The sequence below is a fragment of the Passer montanus genome, unplaced genomic scaffold (genome assembly GCF_014805655.1).
Source record: "Passer montanus isolate IOZ18808 unplaced genomic scaffold, ASM1480565v1 scaffold20, whole genome shotgun sequence".
NCBI classification, from domain to species: domain Eukaryota; kingdom Metazoa; phylum Chordata; class Aves; order Passeriformes; family Passeridae; genus Passer; species Passer montanus.
The window spans coordinates 7,955,934-7,981,885 of NW_024366592.1; the positions used below are offsets into that span (position 1 = coordinate 7,955,934).

General features: G+C 36.2%; 1 protein-coding gene across 3 annotated transcripts in view; it reads left to right on the forward strand.

Moving 5' to 3' along the window:
• The first annotated feature begins 6,096 nt into the window (after positions 1-6,096).
• The window catches only part of IGF1 (insulin like growth factor 1), a 54,603-nt gene continuing 34,747 nt past the window's right edge, over positions 6,097-25,952 (forward strand). For 2 of the 3 annotated variants that reach the window (XR_005627377.1, XM_039708308.1), the window contains exons 1-2: positions 6,097-6,405; positions 10,649-10,805. Coding sequence is in view for 2 of the 3 variants with exons in the window: in XM_039708308.1 (XP_039564242.1) it covers positions 6,343-6,405; positions 10,649-10,805 (220 nt within the window). In the remaining variant the exon portion in view is untranslated. Of the gene's footprint in view, positions 6,406-8,822; positions 8,894-10,648; positions 10,806-25,952 lie in introns of all 3 variants that reach the window. The other variant, XM_039708309.1, reaches the window with a different exon arrangement.

The window sequence follows — 25,952 nt, forward strand, 5'->3', positions numbered from 1 at the left end:
ACATAATATGGTTTGCTCTGCTTTCCCTCTGAGTCTCAAAGTACCTAAAGTAACTATTATTCCTATCTCACAGAGAAAAACATGGAACTGGTTGGAGAAATTACTCAAGTGGCTCAGGTCATTCAAAGGTAGAAGTTTTATAACAAGAGCCAAGTTCAACGTAACCATATTTAAGATCTGCTACAGATCAAAGGTGCATTTTTGTTTGTTTTAATTCATTTACATACAGGTTGCCCTGAAGCCCAGAACCACAAGTTTGCAAAATTGGTCTCAATGGCCTAAGCTGCCACCACCTTTCAGAAAACCTAAAACCACATCCAATGACAAAAAATAATATTACCAAAGCAAAGCAGATAAAAATCAAGAGTGTAAAATACATCAAGCTTACTAAACAGATATTGCTCAGAACCACAAAATCCATGCACAGGTTAAGATCAATCTGCTATAGTTCAACGAACTTCATATTTTAAGATGAAAATAGGGAAAGGAAATCAGAATTGGTCATTTGATCAGACAATTCTGTTCAAAATGACAGTGAAGTCTGTTACAGAGAAGCACTCATGAATCAGAGTCAATATAGCTTTTATTTGGAGAAACTTTGTGCTTCTGTGGACTCTTTTTAGTACTTAAATTATTCAGTAGTTTCTTGATGAAAGCATAGCTGACCAAAATCTAAGAATTTGATTAGGTTGTTTATGGACCTGGGTTAATTTTTCTTTTCCATTAGCTTTTAATGTTTTGTTCAAAATAAACCAGAGTATCACTACATCAATGAGCCAAACTAGAGGTGACTGATTTATCTGTAACTTCCATTTGAAGAAAATATACTGAAAAATGTCAGTGACAGAGCTCAGTATTTGAACGTGCAGAACATATTGGCTTCAGTCCATAAAACACTGTATAAATTTAATGGGATAAGCCCCTTCTGAGTAGTAAATCATGAGAGTGGAGAGAAATGCGCCCAGAAGAAATAGTCCTAAGACATACAATAAGCACCAGATTAATTGCAAATTAAATACATTTAAAATTCTCAAAGCAGATGTTTTTTTTTATTTATTTTTTTTTCATCTTATTTCATCTCCAAATAGAGCTTGCTTTTAAGTAGAGTAAGGAGTAGTTTCTGAAGTGTCTAACTCATGCAAATATTCTTCTGGCCAAGATGAAATAGATGGGCATTTTTGTCATTTTCTTACACTGTTTGCTTTGTATGGACATACACAACCTGCTTGTAATAAAATTTACAGTATTCCATTCTCTTTACAGTTTTTCCTAAGTCAGCAATTACAAAAAAAAAAAATCATACATAGGCGTTGGCATTCATGTGTCTAACTTACAGAAAAAGCAAAATACCATTAAACATATGTGCTAGACCCTATTTTATAAAAATCTATGAGCACAGATTTAGCATTGATGCTAATGAGGACTCAGGAAAAAAATTAATATGTCTCTACATTCCACCTAAATGTGGAAGACACAGTCTGGGAAATTAAGGGAATATCTAAGGTTATGCATTCTTCTTTCTGTGACAGAGGCACTCAAATGAATCATAGAAATCACCCTTCATACACTTATATGTTAATGGTTGCCCATCCCAATTCCCACTTATTTTACCTCCTTTCTACAAATGCAAGGATAGAGTTTATGCAGTCATATCTCCTAAATTTCTCTCTTTTTTAATTCTGACTTTTTGCTGCTTTTAGGAATAGGAAAGTAAGCAACATTTTTTGAGCAAAGATGACCTATTCAGGACTTAATATTGGGAAAGTGAGAGCAAGACTACAAACAGCAAAAACTGGGAATTTCCAGTTTAATGGAAAATGCTGGTATTTTGAATCAGGACAAACTATTTCAAAATTTCCCACAAAGCAGTATTAAAAAAAAAAAAACTTAAAAAATGCTTTCAAAAATGTTGAAACACATTTTGTTTGAGCTTTTTAGTTTTGTTTATTTCATATTAAATTTCATATTTTATAATTTTGTTTTATAGTCGTAACTATAGCTCATTTCATGATACAACTAATATGTAGCTTCCATAATATAGTATAATTTTTTAAAAAATTTAATTGTTCATATTGTGAACAATTATAACCAATAGTTGATGTATATTTCATTTGAGTAGGAAAATAAGATCAATATTTGGCTTTCTATTATTCTCAGCACATTTGTTTCAGAAAGCAAAGAAAACCTTTAAATAAAGGTTTTAAAAAAGGTTTTAAACAAGGTTTTAAATACCTTTAAATAAAGGTGTTAAAATAAAGCTATGAAAACAGTAGCTACTTTAATTAATGCTGTACATTAACATTTTGAAGTAATTTTAGCTTATTCATCATAGCATTTTCACCATACACTATCAGTTTACAAGTCCATGGATTAGTTTTGAGCTGTTACTAAAATAATTTTTTTTAACCACTGCTAAGCCATGATTCTGGACTTTCTCACACATCCAACCTGATCTTGAAACAGTCGTGTTTCTCGTGTTCAGCAAATGCAAAGTATTTTAATTTCTGTGGTCCTCCCTAAAACCTAATCATGAAGCTTGCACTCTCCTTGTTTTGCCCAAATGAGAAAGTGTTTTTCATGGCACTGCTTTCTCCTTGGTGTCTCTTCAATACTGACAAAGCAATGACAGCTCAGTCTGCATGCCCTCATCCTTCCCATTAAATTTGTTCTTGTATTTCATCTGGTGATGATGCTGCTTGGGTCACCGTTATAAAAGGTGTTTGAGGCTTTTTTTTTAAAAAAAAAAGTTCTTTATCTCAAATCAATTAGCAATTTTTTTTTTTTTTACTTTTAATTTGATGAAAAGAATTTTCCACCATATACTTGACTAATCACTAACTTCAACACAGAATTCCAAGTTAATAAAATTCTCCCCTTCATCGCTTCCTCCAAAGACAAATTTGTCTTGGCCATCTTATATAATGAAGAGCAGCTGTTTGTGTTTATTGCCTTCTTCCAGCCTCTCCTAAACCATGCCCTACCACCCTCTTTATATAATGAAGAGCAGCTGTTTGCCAGCCACTGTGTTTATTGCCTTCTTCCAGCCTCTCCTAAACCATGTCCTACCACCCTCTCAGTGGTATCAGTTATAGTGGTGATATCTATTACAGTGGTTCTATCCAACAGAGTGGTTCTGTCTTGGTTTTCTGTAAGAAAACTTGTAATATCAGTGTAAAAAAACCCCAAACAACAGCTACAAATAATTGTATTTGGTAAGAGTGATCTAACAGAGGAGGATGAATGACAAAGGTACACTAGTTCAGGCATTTTTAGCTATTGTGGCAATGTTCTTACCTTTTAAGAAAGGATTCAAGTAGGGACAATATATTAATTAGGATAATTGTGTATTTTTGTATTTGTTAGCTTCTATAAAACAGAGTTGCTCCTGGAAAAACTGACACATGAGATCTATAGCATTAGAGCATGTTAGTGAAATCATTGGAGTATTAAAGTACAAAATATGAGGGTCAGGACACATAAATACACATAAATACCTGGTTCTATCTCTCACACATTTCATAGTCTTTGTGGCTACTATAATGCTGAAGGTTATACCTAAGAAGCCAAACAAGGATATCTATACTACTGACTTTTAATGTAGAATAGCTACATACATTCAAATTTGAAAACTGTACATATTTCATAAATACTTTGAAAACTGCCATAAACTCTGTCGTTTACAGGTGCATTTTATTTAAGGGAATGTATACACCTGCATGATCATTCAGTCACACAGTACTTCATTTAAGTGGTTAAAAAGTTATTCTATTTAACAAGGGAGAAATCAACCAATCTCCAATAGTTAAGTGACTGCTATACTGACTAGAATACTATCACCAGCATAGAAGCTATATTTAGGAAACTAGTGATCCCCAGATCAGTATGACCTAAGTGATTTTTAATTTTCTGTAAAAAAACAAAACAAACAAACAAAAAAAAGGGCTATGTGATGAAAAGCACTGCACTAAGTCTAAAAATCCCTGATGGAAACCTTTCTTGAATCTCTTCTGTTTTCCTGCCTTTTCACAATACCACTTTAAAACAAGAACCAAAAGAAAGTGAGGTGTGACAGAACCTTGGGCTGGTCAGGTGTGTTGAGAATGGCTTTGTGGAGAGAACCAGCATTACTAGTTGATTAGAGACATTATAATTCTCTGATTGCCCTGACAGCCCAAAGCTGAATCTTCTACTGCTTGCTGCTCTCATAAGCAAGAGAGGCCTGCTGAAACTAGAAGAAAGCAAGCAGTGAGGAGTGAGAAGTGTGTTTGAAGCCCAGGCAGGTTAGGAAGGAGTGTATTCCTTCTGTTATTTAGGAAGGAAAAGGCAGAAGAGTGTGCACCCATCTGTAGTACTGAGAAAGGTAAAGATTATCAGAGCTTTCTAATTTGTCTTCCCACATCCTTCTCTGAGGCTGGTGGAATGAGTGATACATGTCCTGCGAGTTGCAGCAGGCTTCATCAAGGTATGTGCAGAATGGTGCCACCTCTGAAATGTAGAGGGGAGAATAAAACAGAGCAGAACATTAAAACACAGCACCTGCAGTACAAATGTGTACCAGAATAACTTGAAATGTTAGTATTATCTGAACTAAGCAAACTTACCTCCAGGACCCCTATGCTTCTGCCATGATGGTACATTAGAAGAAATGCCTTCCAAAGATTAATTAGCTTAGCTAGCCATACACTGCTTAAAACTGCACAGAGCAGAGTATCAGCCATTCATAGAAGATACAAATAACTAAACGTGTCCTTTCTGCCTGACAAGCACCCTATAGCTCAAGGTGGATCTGAAAACTGACAACAGATCTGGGCCAACATGATCTCAATTGTTATTTTCAGTAATAAAGTACAGCTAGCACCTCAGCGTGCAACCCTCACTTAGTGCAAGCAGACAGGGACAAAATGCAATGTTCTGAAAGAGCTTTTATGGAAATCATGCACTGCTTGTGACATGTGTTTGGTCTCTGGAGATGCAGCCTTGTTTATTCCTCTACTTTTAAATGCCATCTTCCAAACTCAAAGGGTAACAAGTATAAACTGTGTCCATAAAACAACATCACAACTTTATTCTCAATAGCTAAGTATTGAAATGCAAGCATACATTATAAATAGAAAAACAGCTGGCTTGGAGCACATTGCAAGCCACTAACACAGTTGAGGGATTTGAATGACATCATAACCCGTGAGAGCATGTTGCTGGCCAGCTGGTGTTATTTATAATATACTCATAATTGAGGAAAAATAAAAAGGCAGAAGTTAGGTATTGCAGAACGAATAAAGTTGAATTATCTCTTTCCCAGTGTCATTTAAATTGTTATCAAGAGAAATTTGAAGATTACTACTAAAAAGGAGGGCTGGGTGGGGGCAATCACTGTATAATTACAACAGCAGATTTAAGATAAATGTCATAGAAGCCCCCCAAACTGGGCTACTTGTGTTACTATATTCATAGTTCAGTAAGTTCTAGGAAATTACTTTATTTCTCCTGTGTGGTTGTTGAAATATCACAAAGCTATTTTGCCCTTTTTACAAGGAGTTCTCAACAATTCTGTTATTTTTAGCAAATTACAAACTGCTGTTTTAGGGTTAATCACAGAGAGAGTTGGAGGTTTTAATTGGTAGTCAGCATATAGGCGTGCCAAGTTTAATAACGTAAAGACACATTAAGGGAAAAGTAGATAACTGCCTGCCTGCCTTTTTGTACTATATAAATAAAATACCTATGCTGCTATGCATAAATAAAATGTGTGTATATATACACAAAGGTATGCATATTTACAAACATTGCCCATAGGTATATCGGTTTTCATATATTTGAAATGCAGACACACACACACACACATAAATACAAATGCACACACAGCTACCTGGAAAGTTAACCAGAATACGTTTTCTTATTTTTCATGGCAGCACAAGCTCTTTTTGTCTGCTAACCCCTCAGTCACTAATTCACATTCTTTTAAAGGGAAAAAAATATGCTTCTGTGCTCTAGTTTTAAAATGCAAAGGTATGATGTTATTTGTCACCATGCCCAAAAAAGTCCTTACTCGGTAACTTTGCCAGAAGAGGGAGAGAGAGAGAGGCAAATGCTCCCCCAGCTGTTTCCTGTCTACAGTGTCTGTGTAATGTAGATAAATGTGAGGATTTTCTCTAAATCCCTCTTCTGTTTGCTAAATCTCACTGTCACTGCTAAAATCAGAGCAGATAGAGCCTGCGCAATGGAATAAAGTCCTCAATATTGAAATGTGACATTGCTCTCAACATCTCACATCTCTCTGGATTTCTTTTTTCTCATCATTACTGCTAACAAATTCATTTCCAGACTTTGCACTTTCAAGAAGCAATGGAAAAAATCAACAGTCTTTCAACACAATTAGTTAAGTGCTGCTTGTGTGATTTCTTGAAGGTAAATCTTTATTACTATTTCAAATAATTTTTTAGTTTTATTTTGCTGTGTATTGTCTGCTGCTGGCTTGAGGAGTATTGTGCACTTTTCAATAACATTATTTTAGAACTGAGAATTATTTATAAATTGCTGAACATGCAATTTTATGGGATCTGGAAAATGGCTGTATGTAATAGTTGCAATTACATAGATAACTGTAAGGGTAAACTATTGCAAATACATGTCTTAAATTTCACTTCTATTCAGAGAACTTTGTAATATTTCAGTTATGTCATTATTAAAAGGTCCACTTACATCATTGTCTATATTGTTAATGAATGCTTCTGAAAACAAGAACTTTTAGCTATTTTCTGCAGGTGCAGGGTTTTATAGGAAAAAAGGTACTATTCACATGTTAAGTTTCTGCAGTTTTATTATACACAGTTATAGAGAAAATGTTCATGCTTTCACAAGGAAACTTTTAAGGGATGTTGTCACTGCAGCAATTTTCTGGCAGCATCGTGGCATTTACTTGGTTTTTGCTTTCATAAATTAAAAGTAAATGAGAAGTTCAGTTTGTTTTCTACATTAGAAACCAGCTGCGACTCTTGCTGACCTTGCATATTTGTACAGCTTAAGCAATTGTACATAAAGAAAATGGAAATTCCTTTACATGTTCATCTCCAAGTTTTCCCTCCTAGGGAGGGCTTTCTCAGGAAAGTTTGCATGTGAAGTTTGATGTTTTGACCCTATAATTTCTGCACAATAATATAAACTGTCTTAAGGTAAATTTGACTTCAGTAGGTGCATTGACCTCTGTTTCTGTCAATTGGCTCTAGTCCAACTTTCCATTATCTGCAAATTTATATCCTTCAAGAACTTTTTTTCCCCTTAGTATTTTGCAAGGATATTTATGTAGTTGAAAGAATTATCTTATTTTAATTGCTTAGAGAGTAATATTTTTTTTTAGTTGTTCTTACACTTAAAACACACTTATCTCATTCCTTAATGACCTAATTACAGATCTGTAATTGCAAGGGATGAAATCATTCCCTTAATGTATAAATGGGCATCCTTTCCAACATACTTGAAAGAAGAAGGGTTGGGGTTTTTTTTTAAGTATTGAGCAAGGCACTAAGAGACATAAAAGTAATGTGCTAGTTCCTCAGCTGTGCATCCTGCCAAGCTTCCTTGGAATCAATGGAACATATTGATTTAGGTTAGCATGTAGCCCAGATTCCTTGCTCAAAGTTAACAGTATTTAAGCCCTGATCCACTCCAGAGTATATATGCTTTATTTATATAACAATTACTAGTGAATACTGATATTTCATAATAATTGCACATTTCTACTATGGCTTGATAATCAGGCTCAACCCCTCTGGAATAAAATGTAATTTTGAACATATAACTCTTGATTTCTTGCTGTAGCATATAGTCTCCAAAAAAATGTTGCCTTCTGCACGATACTTATAATTCTTGCAGATGTTCTTACATGTTACTGAAATGACCAAGTATGTAAAGAATTCTTATATACAACTTGTGTCAAGTGATAATTTGTTAAACAAAGGGGACTTACATAGAAGAATTAAGGAGTGAATGAGATGTAGAGTGTTCATATATGACATTCCTTTGTAGTGCTACTCTTTTGGACTACTAAAAGAGGAATGTAGCAAAAGCTGACTATTTTACTGAAAAAAAAGGAAATTGCAGCTGTGAAAATATGGTCAGTCATTCTATGCAAGTAAAAGAAGTGCTTAACCAGGCTCATCTTGAACCTGTATTCAATTTCCTAATGTAATTAGATGCTTCGATAGACCCCACCTACACGCCAATGCGTTTTCTTTTAAGCTCTCAACTTTCTAGTCAAATTGGGGGTAATGTAAGTACTCTGCTTGATTGTAGAGAACCCGAAGCAATATTGGATTACAACTTTGTATTTTCTTAAGAATATTCCCCTCAGATATAAATGGGTACTTTGATTTTATCATAGGCATATTGAATCAATTAATGTTGTGTTTAATTAAAATGATGAAGTAAAGTTTTAAACTATGTTTTGGTATTTGCTTTAATGAAATAGTACTTAATTTGTCAAATAATTGATTGAACCCTACAAACATGTGAGCCTGTTTTCTTTCCTGCAAAGTTTTTACTTGTTTGAAAGTTCTTGAGTGTTGTTAAATTTGGAGATAAAGTTAGAAATTCTCTGTGGTTTATACTGTGCAGCCTTTTTTGGCTTCCACTAAAGGAAAAACAGTAGATAATCTGTTTTGTCGTAGTTCAGTGCTGATATTTATCTGAAAATGCAAGCCAGCTGAGAAGTCTTGAAAAATAAAAAATTGTTAAATGTCTAAAATTTATGTTTCTTTCTGAACCAAATGTTATACGAGAACAAATTGTTAAATACATAATGTTCTTGTATTTGTAATGTCTTTCAGCTTTCTGAGGCAGTGTGCTAAACAGCTTTCTGCTTTACCTCCTCAGAACTGGGAACCATCTTAAACTGCAGGTGCATCACATTTATCTTATAAATTCAAAAATATGGCAAAGGAAAAAAGAAATTGCTGTTAAGATATGGAACCATTACAGGAAATAGTGCCTCATGTTATCATCATTCATTTATAATCTGATCTTTCTCCATCTGCCATTGAAGTCATGACCATGCATTGGAGCTTGTTGGGGTTTGCATGGCAAAGTTGGCTAAAGACACTTGTGAAAGGGAAAATTTTTATTTTTTTTATGATATATCATGGGATTTAAAATTGTTCATTATTTTCACAGTGGAAATAAGAGACTCATCCAGCAAAGCACTAAGATCTCTTGCCAAGAAAATAAGAATTCTTAAAAATTATTGACTAAAAAAGGCTCAATATCCCACTGGATCAGATCCCAATTGATCAGAAAATAGATAACTTCATCTTTTTTTCAAGAGTTCAGTGGAGAAATATTAAAGATTAAATGGTCCCTGAAACCCTGAAACAAACTTTAGGGAAGATGAATCATTTTACTTTCAAATACTTTGCACTAGACTGCTAACACAAAGCAGTTTTAAGCCAAGTTTAACTGTATGTGGAAGACAGATTTGTAACTTCTTACCTGACTGCAATGCTAATGCTAACCTTGAAAGAGAATGAAATTAAATGCAGATTTACACCTTTCCAAACTATCATTTTTGGCAAGTGATCTAAACAAGTTCAGAATATGCATTAAGCACATTACTCAGTGTCCTGCTACTATACATAAACATCTTCTTCTAGTATTAAAAGAAAAAGCTATCTTCTTTGCATGTTGGGTAAGAAATTAGGTGGACTTAAAGGGATACAAAAAGAAGTGGGTAAATGGATTGGGGCAATTTTACACCCCTTGAGAACTGGCCTTTCTTCAGTCACAAGTACAGGAAAAAGAGAGTTTGTGACCAAATGTAAATGAGAAAAGAATCACCACCTCTGTAGGAACCTCATGGCCACATCTGCCTATGAGGGAATAATGAAGGTCAATGAAGCACAGCTGCTTACAACAAGTAAAAATTGAAATCTTTAATGGTTTAAAACTCACGCTCCTGTTAATTTCTCAAATGTTTGCCTGATAGTAACAGGGAACTGTAAGAGTCAGTGAACGTGGTCTTCTACTACAGAAGATCCCACATCAACTCCTGTAATTCTGGCAAGTAGAACCTTGCAACATTTTTGCTTTGTCCTGGTGTTTTCGTCTCTAAGGTGGCTGGAGAACTGTGGAGTGCTAATGAACTACTTTTCTATTGGGTCAAATTTCCTTACAGCAAGTTTAGAGCCATTTATTCTTGTGACAATGTTGATTTTAGTTTAAACAGCCCTTCTCCATCTTATGCCACCCCCATTTCCCACAGTGCATTGGCAGACACCTGTCATATTCCCTCTTAGCTTACCTGCTCTGAGACAAAGAAATTCAAGGTTGTTTTCTTTATTTATATTATTCCAGGCTTCCCTTTGTCTGTCTATTCCACTCTTCCATATTTTGCTTTCCAGAAGCAAATACAAGTTATAGATACTACAGGGTTCCCAAACTAGATATGATTGTGAGTATTCACCAGAATAAATAATCCATCTCCAAAATACATGGACTAGAACATGTAGGCAGTTGCAAATTCATGGGGAGACATTTCCTGGTACCATGTTTATTGTCCAAGAAATCACAGTATATATTCATTCTCATTCACAAGGTGCAGGAGTCATTTTTTGTAAGATTCTTTAGGGAAATTCTGACACTACTTCTGCTTCCTTGGCAGGTGAAGATGCACACTGTGTCCTACATCCATTTCTTCTACCTTGGCCTGTGTTTGCTTACCTTAACCAGTTCTGTTGCTGCTGGCCCAGAAACACTCTGTGGTGCTGAGCTGGTTGATGCTCTTCAGTTTGTGTGTGGAGACAGAGGCTTTTACTTCAGTAAGTCCACCCTTTCTTTCATTTAATTGCTAAACAATTTCATGTAATCCATTGGAGTCTGCAACTGCTGTGAATGAGCTTAGCTATGATCATGCAGGCTGCCAGCTAGGACTGGTATCTTATACCTGGAAGATGCTCAAGCCTTCAGTTACCATAAAGCCTCAGTGAAGAATAATGTTATGCTTGTGTTAAACCTCTCTGACTTTCTGATAAATTTTTAGTTTCAGACTTGTTATTGTTTTTCACCACTTTCCAGCTGTCGCTATTTCACCTGCTGTGATCCTGCTTTCCACTGACCTGTCACTGAAATTAAATGAATGAGAGTACATACTAAACCCAAGACACTCATGAGGCAAAACTACATGTACCTGTTATGTCAGACTACTAGTAAACACTTGAAGTACACACTTTTTCATATTAAAAACACACTAAGCTTCAACATCTGGTTTAAAAAAAAAAAGAAGAGCTGGAAGGCAGCAAGCAGAAAGTTACTGCATCCAAGTATCCACATGCTTCATCATTTGAATACAGGTGGAGAAAAATTCATGCATGGTGAGATAATAAAGTACAGGCAACAGATAAAATTAACTCTGCAATAGTGAGGATCAAGAAATAGTCAACATTTATGTAATAGAAATCTATTTCTGATTTTCAGCTATTTGCCACTTAAAAAACAAATAGTTAGGAATATATTAATTCTGAATTCATTCATTAATACATTTTTCAAAACATGATAGAATTTGTTCTCCTATAGCCTCTGAAGCTAGCACTTACTTTTAATAACAATATGTGCTTCTCTGATATCCTTGATATTCCTTCATGGCTGAAGCTTCTTGTCTTCTATGCTACCATTTTTGGTTTTCTGATCATACCCACCCTATTCCTATTTATTTCTATTCATGGAGTCACTGCACTGAATGTTTTCTCCTTGCTTGCAATAAAACAAAAGCAGACACTTGCACTTCTAAATTAAAGAAAATTCTAATCTCTTCAACATATGAACTGTAGAGATTTTCACGATCTTCTTGGCACATTTTATTAAAGTTTACTTTTGGAACCTTAGTTTTACGTATGCAAAGTAATCCACTATTCAAAGAACCCTCCTTTTCTGTATTTAACACCTCAACTCTTGTAAATAAGCACCTACTCCAAGGTGCTATTTAGCTTAGTATTCTGGTGCTAAACACAGTATTAAAAGTACTGGAATCTCTCATACAGGAATTTACATTTTCCTACAAACTCATTAGGTGTTCATTTATATACCAAAGTCTGTTGCGTTTATTAGCATCAGGGATTATTTGAGTGTTCTACAAATGTTTTATTGCTGGAGTGCATGTAAAGATTGCCATCACCCCCTCCCCTGGTGTTTCTGCACCAGAAAACAGTGAGACAATACATCCTAAGAACAGCAGAGCAATTGTTCTTTTACTGTGTATGTATCTCAGGTGTTTCTCTACCAGCAAAATGTTTGCTGCTGGTTCAGAGACCTCTCATGCTTGCTTTCCACAAGAGTAGCTGTTCCTGCCCAGCAGTCAGACCTACTGTTAGGTGTACTTTGTGATCCTCAAGGTAAGAGGTCATGTGAAATGCTAATCATTAGCAATAACTATCTTTGCTTTCAGTCTCAGTTATTCTAAGGTTTCACAATCTGTTTCAAACCTCTACCCTAAGCTAGGTCATCCTTAATTTAAAACACCATGATGGCCTTCCAGTGTTTCAAAGGAGATCATTACCTTTGCAATCTTGACCTTTATCTGCTGTCAGTTTAGACTTTCTCTCTAATCTTTGTTTTTTTCTGACATTCTGAGTTTTCACTAAAAGTAATGTAACAACAACCATAAGTGTCGACCTTGTTTTCTACGGATAACTATGCAAGGTTTTAGTTATGCATGACCACCCCATTTCAGGAGCCTTGCACAGTTGCAATCAATAGCCTGCAGTTGCATCATTCAACAGGAATGTTATGAAGCTGACATGTATGTGACCCCTTGGATGCCAAGTAATGTGTGTGCTCTACCTGGCTACTTCTTCTTTATGAGGAAGAAAATTAATCTGTTTTAACCCTCTCCCTCTTATTTGTTAGAGTTCAATCTAAAATAGAGAACTAGAGAAAAGTAATCCCAGTAACATTGGTAAAACAAATTGAGATCCTCATTTTAAATGTACTACAACTAAATGCAGGATACTATCAGAAGTTAAAAATGTTGTTTGATCTCTTGGGACTTTTTAAGAATGCCACATCATTTGCAGAGATAAAAACCCAAAGAAATTTTTATTTTGTTATAAAGAGTATGTCAATAAAAGTAGTATTTTAAGCCTTCTTTTCTCATACTCTGGTTCCTTTAAATAAAGTATAATCAATAGTGGTATTTGCCTTTAACTTGCACAGGAAATAACTGTGAGTAAAATTTTTTTTCTTCCATCATTCTGTGTTTCACTAGAGACTCCAAATATAAAGAATACCTTTTGGCTGAGGTGGAATTCCTGGTTCAGACTCAAGGTCAAAGCTTCTGGCTATTCCTTGGGAGTTGTGGGTGGAAATGAAGATAGAAATAATTGTATTACTTTCTGTTGAAATTCTGTGCTTCCCAGCCACAAGGCTGTATCTATGGCTGGGACTGGAAGACAAAAATTTCCTTTATACAGTCTACTCTGCCCAACTTTCTAGCTATAAAAGGAAACTCTTTACAGATTCTGAGGAGATGCCCCAGCTGCTCACCACACACAAGGAGAAGTACTGACTTCAGGAGAAAGCCAAATGTGATTTCTACCACTCTTTTGTCTTTAGATAGACTGACAAGGAGCATTTTTTAAAGTTTTTTAGGGGAAAACACAGCACAAATCCCCAAAGTGAGCATCTACTTTTTTTCCTTGGTCGCATTTAACTCCAACCCGCACTGGCAACTCCCCAGGCAGCTTTTTGTCTCCTATGATTTACCAGAGAAAAGCAGATTGTTGCCACCTTTTATCTAGGGACATCTCTCTAGGAGAACTTCTGTCCCTCAGGTTCATGTGTGTTAGGTTTTGGTAGGAGAAGGTGACAGAGAACCTGGCCACAGTTACAAAGGCAGCTACACTTGAACACAGATTTTCTCAATGTTTCTCCAATCTCAAAACCTCTGGATCTGACAGTCATGAAGCCAAGTGGGATGGCTTCAATATTCACTTAAATTTTAATGTCCAGAAAGGTCTACCATGGTACACTCATTACAAAGCAACACTGAGAGGAGAGAATGTTGGAAAAACTTAAAGGAGAAATTACAGGAAACTTACAAAATTGAAAGCCTAAGAGGGGGGAAATTTTTCTTTGAAAGCCTAAGTCTTATCACAGGAATTTACTTTGTAGATTACTAAAAAAAAATTCTTCGTAAATGTTGAATTTCTCGTAAATGTTGAATTTCATGAACAATCATTCATTCTTGCTCATGATGTTTGCTCAGGGCTCTTACTACCACGAGATCTAGTACTTTGTTCTAAGGAGAAAATACTTTATTCTTTTTTATCTAGTTTCTTCTCCTTTGAAAATATATCTTTTCCTTTTACAATAAATAGATAGCAGTCTTGCTAACAATACACAAGTGCCAATAAAGAAACAGATTTCTTAATTCCTTAGACATTTTCAGTCTTCTAATTTCTAAAGTCCAAGTTAGATGACAATACTTATTTGAAACCATGACAATCAACTTCATGAATTAAAACTCCACCTTTTTTTTCTGCCAAAACCACTGCTTTAGTCTTGTGGTGAATCTTCTAAACCATCACTTACATGAAAAAGAGCTGAATTTAGGTACCTGAGACACTGGAGTTCCTCTGATATTCTTCAGAGGACTGAGAAAGATCTAGCACATGCTTCCATGTGAAAAGCAGTGAGTCCCATAAAAAATGGGCTTTTCTGGCATCCAGCTTAATGTTCTCTGTGTCAACTGCTTTGAGGAGAATTACTGTAGATTTTTACTCCTTTTTTTTTGTCCACTAAGACAATCAAAACCGTGCACTGTCCTTGGGAAAACCCCAGCTGTGCACAATGTAAGACTATTAGTTTATAATCATCAGAAAATCAGGATAAACCCGTGAACATAATTTGGGGTAATGAGAGCTGTCATGAGATCCCATTTCTTTGTAGAACTAAGGTGTATGTGGAGGAATTGCTGCCTTAGAAAGGAGGAAACAAGCAGCAGAGCAATAGGCAATTACATTTTGCTTCTCCCATTTCCCTCTTGTTAAGAGCTCCTTGTTTACTTCAGGAAGTCTGCTTTTAAGATGTTATTAAAGTTTCTAGGCCTGTCAAACCTATCAGCATAATTACAAGAGATGGCATGGCACTCAGTTCTTTAAGCACTCTATACCTGTAGGAGCTATGAGTCATTAGCTCCTCTCTGCATCCCTGATTGAAAGGAATGTTAATGTTAGAAGCCCAGCAGAGGCATGCTGAAAAGCTGCCACGGACACACACAGACTCTGGTGTCACTGACAGTCTTACAAATCTTTGCAAACATATGCTGGTCATCTTGGCTGTGTTCACACAGCAAGATCTGAGAGTGTTTTTAAGTTGCTTGGTCTGGCTACATGCCCCATTCATGTCCAAATATTGTATCTATGGAAGATTTGAGTGTATTCCTCTCTCTGTCCCTAGGTTCCTTACCTCTTACAAGCTAATCTGGAAAGGAACTCAGGTATGCTTTAGCCAAGTCTGCAGGGCCAGTGCTCAGGGAACCAGAACTATAGGCACAGCTACTGATGTATCTGTATAAGAAAGAAAACAATTCTGGCTTCTGGAATGATATCACTGTGCAGTCAAACAGCTGACACATGTTTGATGTGTGCTTTGTTGCCCCTGGTAGTAAACATTGAGGAAGATGTCTGAAAATAAGCCAGTCTTTGAAAGAATTATCTCATTTTTTACCACATTAAGAAAGGATAAGGAGTTGTTAATAAAGGTTAACCTTAGTTTAGTGAGGTTAATCTCCTTAAGTTACCTCCTTAATAACAGAGAGGTTCTGTCTTCTTTCTCTGTGGATTGCAAAATCTAAGAGGAGTTAGCCTCTGATAGACACTAAATTTAGTCCCTGCAAACAGGTCTCTACAGCTAGTTCCTCAGGTCACCAAGGATTTTATACTTTTTCAACCTTTTCCTTAAGAGAGACTGCAGTAGTGTTGATAATTTTAATGAAGTGACTGGAAACAAATCATTGATCAAAATTTAAACAAGAAACATCTCTGTACAAAGTGCCTACTATCAAAACCAAATAAGTACATTTTCTCCAGAAGTTCAATTTATATATGCCCTTATTAGCTGGTAGATATTAAAGATGTTAATGCTTTTTGTGGTGTTTACCTTTTTTATGCACTAGACCAAGCTTCAAATTTGGTCTCAAATAACAGAAAGCTGTTACTTGACATTTGATTCCCTAACTGCTAGATGTGTATTTAATACATTGTTTAGTCTCATGCTGGATAAAGTCACTCAAAGAAGCGCTTGGCAAGATCAACATTAATTCTTGGCATAGCTGCCCCTCTTACTTTTCCACTGAATCTTAAATACTGAGAAAAACCCTTCCCTGACTTCAGCTCTGGCACATGCTCTGTGGAATCAGCCAAAACCTTTGCCTATGGACCTCCTTGTTTGTTCTGGTATCAATAAAGCACTTGTGATTCTTGATCAACAGCAGCAGGAGTCACAAAGCAAATCATTCTGTTTGGCAGAGCCACACACTCCCTTAAAGAAAACCTTTTGCATTTCCTACCTGTGCATGGAGGGCATTCCATGCACAGTGCTCATTCCAAAGGCAGAAATTCACAGAGCCATTTCTTTAGGGCTTATTCAGCACTTTAGCTCTTAGGCACATTTCAAACCCTTTCACATCACTGAAAATCCAATAAAGACTTGAAGCCACCTCGGAGCTTTACTAACAAAGGATGGATCTGGGCTTGCTTATTAAACCATTCCTAACGTCAGTATTTCCCTGTGACATGAGTTTAATTGTTCAAAAATATGACAACAAATGCAAGAGATAACCAACAGTTAAGTAATTTCTCAGTCTAGAAATCAAGACAAATACCACAAATGTATGCTTATTGAAGGAATTATGCTAAATTTATCTCTGGTAATAGCCACAGGAACTTCAATGTCAGGAGGAAGGAAAAGCCATTAATTCCTACTTTTTATGTAGTGCATTTAGTGCAAAACCATTATGAAAGATAAAGCCCAAACGCTGGGCCTAACTTTTAAGTAATGACAGCCATATTTCATGTTTGCATCAGTAAATGAGGTTCTGAGAACAAAAATTCTAACACGCCCATAATCTTTGGAGGGGCATACCATATAATGTCCAGTCGGTAAGTCCAGTTTGTGGAAAGTTACTTAAATTCCTACAAAAATCCAGCCCTAGTCTGAGATACTTGCTGTGTTTTCTGATTGAATCCCATACACAGAGAAATTTCATGTTTTCAATGTCCTTACTCTTACTAGGCAGAGCAGAATGCATTTTCTTTTCTCACGTTAAATTCTTTAATAGTGAAAACTGGAACAGCTTCCTTTTATCAAAGGAACTTTCTAGGACTCATGTGTCTCTTGCTTTTTTTTTTCCCTTGAGTCTACAGCATATTTAAATATTTCCCATCTTATTCTGAAATTCAGCTGTGATCCCAGTCTTCCCATTTATGTAATATATCTCTTCTAGAGTAAGAGGAAGCTTTCAGACAGCAGGCCCTTCTGCTTCCTTATGTGCCCATAAAAGTGTGGAAGTAGGGAAATGTTAAAACACTTCCTTTGGGAAATTACAACTTACACAAACCTGAAATTATATAATATTTTTTATACAGAGCTATTTGTTTATATTGTTTGTGTCTTTGTGTATTGGGCAGAAATTTACACAAGGCTGAGTATGCAGAAAAAAGAAGGTGATGGTTCAGACCATTCTGATTCAATCCTGCTCAGCAGACTGTTTTCTTTCTGAAAATAAATATTCTAGGATCACTATTTCTATCTCCAAAAAAGTAAACACTTAATACCCCCAAATCCTATAAATAGCAGGTTCTAAGTAAAACAAATCCTACTGAAAATTGGTATGACTTCAAGAGAAGGTTCATTAACAGCTATATCCTTCTAAGGCAATGGATAAAATCTTAAATTATGCACACAAACTCCGTATGCTAAAGAAAATTTTAAAATACGTGGTTTATGCAAAGGTATAAAACATCTAAGTGTCATGGAGAATATTGTAGAGAAGATGTCATTCAGCTTGTGCATCTGAAAAGATGAGTACATTCCTAATTATGTTTGAAGGCTGTTCCAGATCACATACAATAAATCCAATTTACAAGAGGGGATTTTTTTTTTCAGATTTCCATTAACTATGCTGAAGGTTTCTTTTAGCTCAGCCCCATGAAAAAGACTGGATATAATCTTCTACTCCTATAATGAAAACTTTACGGCTTCTTTTTGCAAGTCTTCATTGATTACTTCAGACTGCATGAAAGCTAATAAGGATATTTATTTTAGGTTAACATAGCAGGTTTAAATTGAATACGCTTCTTACCTTGAAACTTCAGTGGATAAATAATAATATTGTTGCAATAATTTGTTTCTACATCCCCCAAATTCCTGAATTACTAGTCAACAGGTCTTCCATGAAAAAAACTTAGTTTTTCCTACGTATTTCAAGTTTTATGTTTCTTTCCATTAAAGTTTCCAGCCTTCTACAGACATATTTAGTTTGGCAGGAAGAATCTGGTGACTCATAGACTGTAGAAATTTGAGAGCAAGCTACTGAAAATGTATCTAATTTCTTCTTGTGTAATTTGGGAGCAAGCTACTGATAGTATATCTAATTTTCCTAGTTTAATCAAATGTATTATTGGCAAATACATGTTCTGAATAAAAGCCATGTTTATTTCTGAAATATATAGCTAAGATTAAATGCAAAAATACCATATATATTTGCTTTTAGAACACTTCTGGAGTTTTCTTCTAATTGTTTCTGGCATTTCTCTCTAAATCAATGGACACTGAATGAAAAACAGAGGCACTAGTTGAAACCATTTGCATTACAATCCTACTTATATTTTGGAATTCAGTAATGTAAAAGTGTTCCTTATGATGTTTTTTGGTGAAGTTTTTTTGGGTTTTTTCATATTTTCAAGAGAGGATAGAGGTGTAGGAAGCATAGGTGATGTTCATATGCCTCCATGATTTATATAGCAAACGTAAATGTATTCAAAAAGGTCTCATCTGTATTTTATGTTATGGACTGTACTGCCCCTTTCATATCTTTTCAGACAAAAGACTTTTAAATTCAGATCTTCCTAGACATACATAATTTTAATTTGTCCACATACAGAATGAACTTGCTGAATGATTAACACTGAACAGAGTGTGACCTAAAATAAGGAAATTCTGGTTCGATTCAGTCCATCTACTTTTGGGCACTTAAATGAGGATTCTGACTTAAGAGTCTACTCAAGCTCATCCTGCAGTCAGTGAGAGGACTAAAAAACTTTCAGGGTTCTCATTAAGTTATGAACTCTCCCTAGGACATACTTTTCTTTCTCCACTAAATTAAGCAGGGAATCTGTAGCAATTGTACTCTTATGCTCGTTAAGTCGGTTGAGTAAGGACCCTCCATTGGGAGCCAAAATTTTGGTGGAATTAATCCGTTTAAAACCACACAATGAACTTCCATGCAGAGGTAAGGATGCACTCATACAGATCCCATTTTAGATCAAAGCAAATCCAAGCTTTTTTTAGCTGCTATGGTATAGTGCAGTTAAGCAAAGACCAGAAAGTGCCTTATGCAGGTAACACTAGTTAGAGCTGCTCCTCTAGCTCTTAAAAACTCCCAGGCTTTAATCTGACTAAGTGTGAATCCTGCTGGAGAAAGCACTCCACTTGGACACAGTAAAAGTGCAAGGGAAAAGTTTATCTTTTCTTTTTTGATATAATATATAGAATATACTCTTACATGTTATAACAAGTTTAGCAACTCCTTCGTGTTTCATTTCTGCAAAACAAGGTGCACTTTTCCCATGCATAAGTAATGAAGCAGTTTTTTACACTGCTGTTCACACAAGATCATTTCTATTCCTACGAGTATTCATTTCCCAGCTTTTAAAGAAATTGAGACAACAATAATATTTACAACCTACAGAGACAGCTCAATATCAGATGTCATTAAAGAAGGATTTTCTCTGTTAGAGGGCTGTGCCTTCTCTCATGGTATCATCATGGAGAAAGACACAGAATGACACTCAAGTACAGTTTTGAGATACTCAGGCAATGAAACATTCAAAGTCAGGTTTGCTGGGGCTCTGAGAAACCTGATCTAGTTGAAGACGTTCTTGCTAATTGCAGGGGGTTGGATTACATGATCTTTAAAGGTCTCTTCCAACCCAAACTATTCTATCAGTTGGAAGATTTAAAATATAGCTACTGCTGACCTAATGATCTCACCTCTAAAAGCAGTAACGTGACTGAGCTAAGAAAGAATCCCACTGAGGCTGTAAACCATTCAGTGAGTTGAAACAAGAACACAAAGCATCTCTACCCTCCTCATTCCAGTACCCCTCCTCATCCAAGGCAATATAGAAAAGCACAGAACCACTTCCAAGACATTGGCATTTCATTATGTTCTCTGAAGTGATCCCTTTGCAGAGAACAGTAATCATGGTAGTTAAAATTTCCAAACCATCTATAGGGACAGGAACTGTTCTTTAGGTTGTTAGGACATTGATAATCCTTTTTCAGTACATGTATTGTTTTGAAGCAGAGTAAAAAACAAGCACTAAAATCAAGGAAGAATTATTTATACTTGCTATGAATAAATATGTATATGACTTAGCTTATTTCAAGGTGCTCTTATTATTGTGCATTGTACTATTCCCACCTGGTTTGGCTTGAGGAAAATGGGGTAGAAATGATGTTGTCACTTCACATTTACTTCTGCATTTAAAGACATAAAGGGTGTTCTCATATGAGACACAAAAACTACTTCAGGTGCTTAAGGAGTTCCACCACTATTTCAGGAATTACATACACTAGATTTAATATAGCTATTCCAAGATAAAAACATTTTAAAATGTGGAATGGTCAAGAAAATCTACTGAATAAAAAAAAAGGAAGACATTTTGCAGAATTTCCCCCACGTCTTTCTTTTTGCAAAAAAATAGCTGCAAACTGCAGCTACAATGGCATTAAGTCAACTCCCTTAATTTTTCTTTCATAGTCATTTCATTTTAGTTTTTAAAAGCAGTAGGACTTGATACAATAAAGTACAACTATTTCCTGTTATCACTAAGATGAAGACTAATAAAATGAGCAGAATTCATAAGTAGTGATATTCTTACTGTCTGCTGTTCTTTTCAAATAGTTTATACTCTGATATGAAACAGATGAAATTCAAATCTGTGAAAAACAAAAAATTTTTAATAAATAAGGTTTTCCCTGCCCCCATCAAGAATCAAATAACCTGCAACTGATTCTGAATGCAAAATTATTATATTTGAATTATGAAACAGGTGGAAATATCTTGTTTATTTTTTATTTTAGGATGTAATGCTTTTAAGGTGTAGTTCTACTTTTTCATGTGGCAAAGAGAAAATGTTAAGGAAAATCTGATATGTAGTATAATGAAGAAGGGACAAAGCCAATGCCAGAGAAAGATAAAATAGTAATGTTAATAAGCAAGGCTGGCCCTGTCCAGGAGTTTCTTCATAATCCAAAATTATGATTCCATGGATACTCACTCACGGTTATCTGTTAACTTCACATGGCTTTAGTTCAGCTCATTGATGATAGTAGGATTTAGTCTGAGGAATTCTATTTCATGAGCTCTCTGTGCTATGCTCACTAAAGAAAACATTGATCATTGATTTTCCTAGGTCTTTTGGCCATAAGTGTCATTACACCACAAATATTTTCCCTTGACTAGATTCCCATTGCTTTCCTACTAGTCACCTGTTTTTCCTAAGAACTACCCTCTGAACTTCTAATATTTTTCTTTCTGTGTATAAATACAGCAAATAAAGGCTCTTTTGAGCAATCAATAGATACCATTTGTTCCTGATTTGAAAAGGGTATGCGCACATCAAAAAACTCCTGATTTTTAACATTATTCAGACCAACCTGAATGGTTTGTAGTGTAATTTTAAAGATCATCTACCATTCAGTTCTTCATAGAATATGCTGAGTTGGAACAACCGCATCAGGATATTCAAATCCAAGTCTTGACCCTGCAGAGGACACTCCAAGAGTCACACCATGTGCCTGAGAGCACTGTCCAAATGCTTGAACTCTGTCAGGCTTGGTGCTGTGACCACTTCTCTGGGGAGCCTATTCCAGTGGCCAATCACCCACTGGGTGAAGAACCTTTCCCTAAATCCAGCCTAAACCTCCCTTTACACATCTTCATGTTGTTCTCTCAAGTCCTTTCACTGGTTACCACAGAGAAGGAATCAGTGCCTGCCCTTCCTCTTCCCCTCACAAGGACACTGTAGGCTGAAATGCCACTCCTCACACAGCTTCCCCCCAAGGCCCTTCACCATCCCCATGGCCTCCTCTGAACACTCTCTAAGAGCTTAATGCCTGTTTTACATTGTGGCACCCAAAAGCACCCTAGCACTGGAGGCAAGGCCACCCCAGCCCAGAGCAGAGCAGGACAATCCCTCCCTTGCCTGATGCCCCCAGGGCAGGGATGTCCCTCCTGGCTGCCAAGGCACTGATGGCTCATGTTGAACTTGCCATTGACCAGGACCTTCAGCTCCCTTTCTGCTCTCCAACCTCTCTCACACAACCAGGGTTGCCCCGTCCCAGGTATGCAGTCCAGCACTTACCCTTGCTAAATTCATGTTGCTGATTGCCCATCTCTCTAATTTGTCCAGGTTCATACATAATTGTTTGCTAAAGTGCCTAAATTAGTCTTGATTTTGTGGCAGGTAGATGGCTACATGTAAAAGATTCAAAACCAACTTTTGAGAAGTGTTCCTCTATTTTCAAAAAGCAGCATGAGTCTCATGAATAGCCAGTGAGACCTTTGAAGATCCTAAAGGCATATGAGTCAGATTTTTAGGCATTGAAGAGGCAGATGGACACTCAAGAGATTTTTCAAAAGCAGTCATCTATTTTCCACTAAAAACAATGACAGGTGAACCTAGGTAGGTTTTTTTTTTAATTTTTGATTTGTTTTTCTAATCCTTCCAAGCATATGTCTGTGTTTTTAGTTGCTTCAGCATCTTTGGAAATACAAGTCAGGGTCCTTAGCTACTTATCTAAATTTTCTTATGGACCTTATTGACTATTTGTGAAAAAGTTATCACTATTAAAAGCTCTTCAAAATGAGAATTGGCATAATGGCTTGGCTTCCCCTCTGACGTTAAACACATTAATGCGCTTAGTATGAAATCTTCTTATTTCTAGAATAAATATGTGAGGCATCAGATGAAAGCTAATAATTTCCCAAGCGAGCTAAAAATAATAATGGCTGAATTTGAATAAATATTCTAAGAGGCATTATGGAATAGACAGTGGTTAATAAGTACTGTAAATGCTACCTTTCTACTAACCTCATTTGCAAGATGCCAAAGCCTCAACGTGCACCACAAACAATACTGGATGAAAACCAAACATTGGAAAAATTATAATCACTGCAGAAAGTTGGAGACAATGCATATCTTATCATTTTCTTTGTCTTTTAACCAGGAGAATTTAATTTAAATTGTCACAAAATTCTTTAGGATGTCTTATTTAGGAGTTTCAGATACTTGTGGCTTAGACCTTGTCTCCACTGCAATGAGACTGACTGCACCTAAATTTACTGCAATCATTCAAAGTACATTGTAATATAAGGAATAAATATTATTAAAAAGTATTACTTTGTGTAACAGCAAATAATACAGGAATGTGTAAATTAAACTCACTTGTAAGCATGCTGCAATGCAAACAGAGTTTAATGCAAGAAACAATGACTGAAGTTGTGTCTAGGAATTCCTTAAAATCAGGGAGTATTAGTCTTAATTTTGGTCACAGGCCTATAAATTTTACATTATTACACACAGCCCATCACTAAATGACTAAAGCATTTAACAAAAAGAATTATATCCATAGTTATGCAGAATATACACTTCTTGGGAGAAGGAAAAGAATCAATGTCTTCATTATGTAATAGGTGGTCTCAAGCTTAATTGACTTCCAAGATCCAAACACTGCAGAAAATAAGAATTAATATTTCCCTCATATAATCCTTTTAAGTGCTCATCATAGAAGTATTTTCTTGCAGCCTTCAGACAAATATGTTATACACTAAAATGTCCCAGGAAATCATCTGTTCCTCCTAATATTTCTACAGTTTTTTAGCCCTAGTGATTGAATATTCAACTGGAGATGGCAAAAACTTTTATTTCCTAAAAAATTTTTGTATTTCTGTTAGAACTTTTCAGGTTCAAAGTAGGATACAAATGTCAATTAATTTAACCTAGCAATAGAGTGAAGTAGTACTTTCCCTTTATACAGGGAACAATGAAGGATAAAGGCAAAACCAAAGCTGCAAGTGTGCCCCTTCCTCAAAAGCAGCTTTATCATATACTCTATCCTACCTGAACTAACAAAACACTTTTGCCAAAAAATCTGGGAAAAAAACAACATAGTCCTCCTCTGGTTTTGTTCAAATCCAAACACCTTTCCAAAGGCTCATTAGCTTCTTTCTGCTTTCATTGGATTGACAGAAATTGCCTCATTCTTGTGAGCAGCAGAAATTCCAGAGCACCTCCTGTGAAGGACAGCAGCAAAGCTCTGACCAAGAACAAGATTTGCTGCCAAGTGTCTGATGATAAACAGAAGTCAATGCAAAAATATTTAAAGTTTTAAATTTCTGAAATCTCTTGGTCAAGAGTTCTGATTTTAGATGAACAGGTTAAAAGCAATTAAGAGAAAACACAAATTAAATTTCCTTTTCAGCTAAGGAAGGACCCCATGGAAGGTGTTCACTAAAAGTTCATCAAGTACTCTAGTTGTGTTAACACTTCTCAGAGTTCACAGAATTGTTAGGGTTGGAAAGGACCTCTGGAAATGATGTAGTCCAAGCCCTCTGCCAAGGCAAGGTCACCTCGAGCAGGTGACACAGGAATGAGTCCAGATGGGTTTGGAATGTCTCCAAAGAGGGAGATTCCACAACCTCCCTGAGCAGAGTGTTCCAGTGCTCTGCCACCCTCAATGGAAAGAAATTCTTCCTCATGTTGAGGTGAAACTTCTTGTGTTTCAGTTCATGGCCTTTGGTCCTCATCCTGTCACTGAGCACCACCGAAACAAGTCTGTCACCATCCTCTTGGAACCGACCTCTATAGTATTCTATAAACACTAATGAGATCCCCTCTCAGTCTTCTCTAGAATACACAGACCCAGTTCCCAAAGTGTCTCATAAGAGAGATGCTCCAGATCCTGCATCATCTTTGTCACCCTCCACTGCCCCCGCTCCAGGAGCTCCTCATCTCTCTTGTGCTGAGGAGCCCAAAATTGGAGCCAGCACTCCAGATGTGCCTCACCAGGGCCAAGCAGAGGGGGCAGGTCTGCTCCCTCGACCTGCTGGCCACACTCTTCCCAATGTACCCCAGGATACCATTGGCCTTGCTGGCTGCAAGGGCACACTGCCAGCTCAGTTTCCTTCTAAACCTTCAGCAATTTCCTGTCTTCTGTAGTGACATGAATTAGGCTCATCCATACAGGTAGTCAGTTGAAACTGCCAACTGGATGAGGATCCGTTCAAGTGATTTTATGATGTGAGTGTTTAGCAGAAGCCATCAGTCCATTTCTCAACAGTCACCATAAAAATTCTATGTCTTTCACACACCAAGCCTTGTTTGCAATGAACAGTAATCTACTAAATAAAAAAACACTTAGTATGTCACCTGGTTTCCTTCCTCCTTTTTCCATTCTGCATCACTATATTGTACATAACACTTGGAAAACTGGAGGTTCTGAACAACCTAAACAGATAAATATGATTTTTTTTATAAACTGGCCTCAATTTGACTTTTTTTTCCCCCTCCAGACAAAGGAATTGATAAGCTATGATTGCCAAAATGCCAGTATACATTGATAATATCTTGCTGAAGTATTCATTTTAGTGTTTCCCTATAGTTGCAGAAGATGGAGAGATGGCT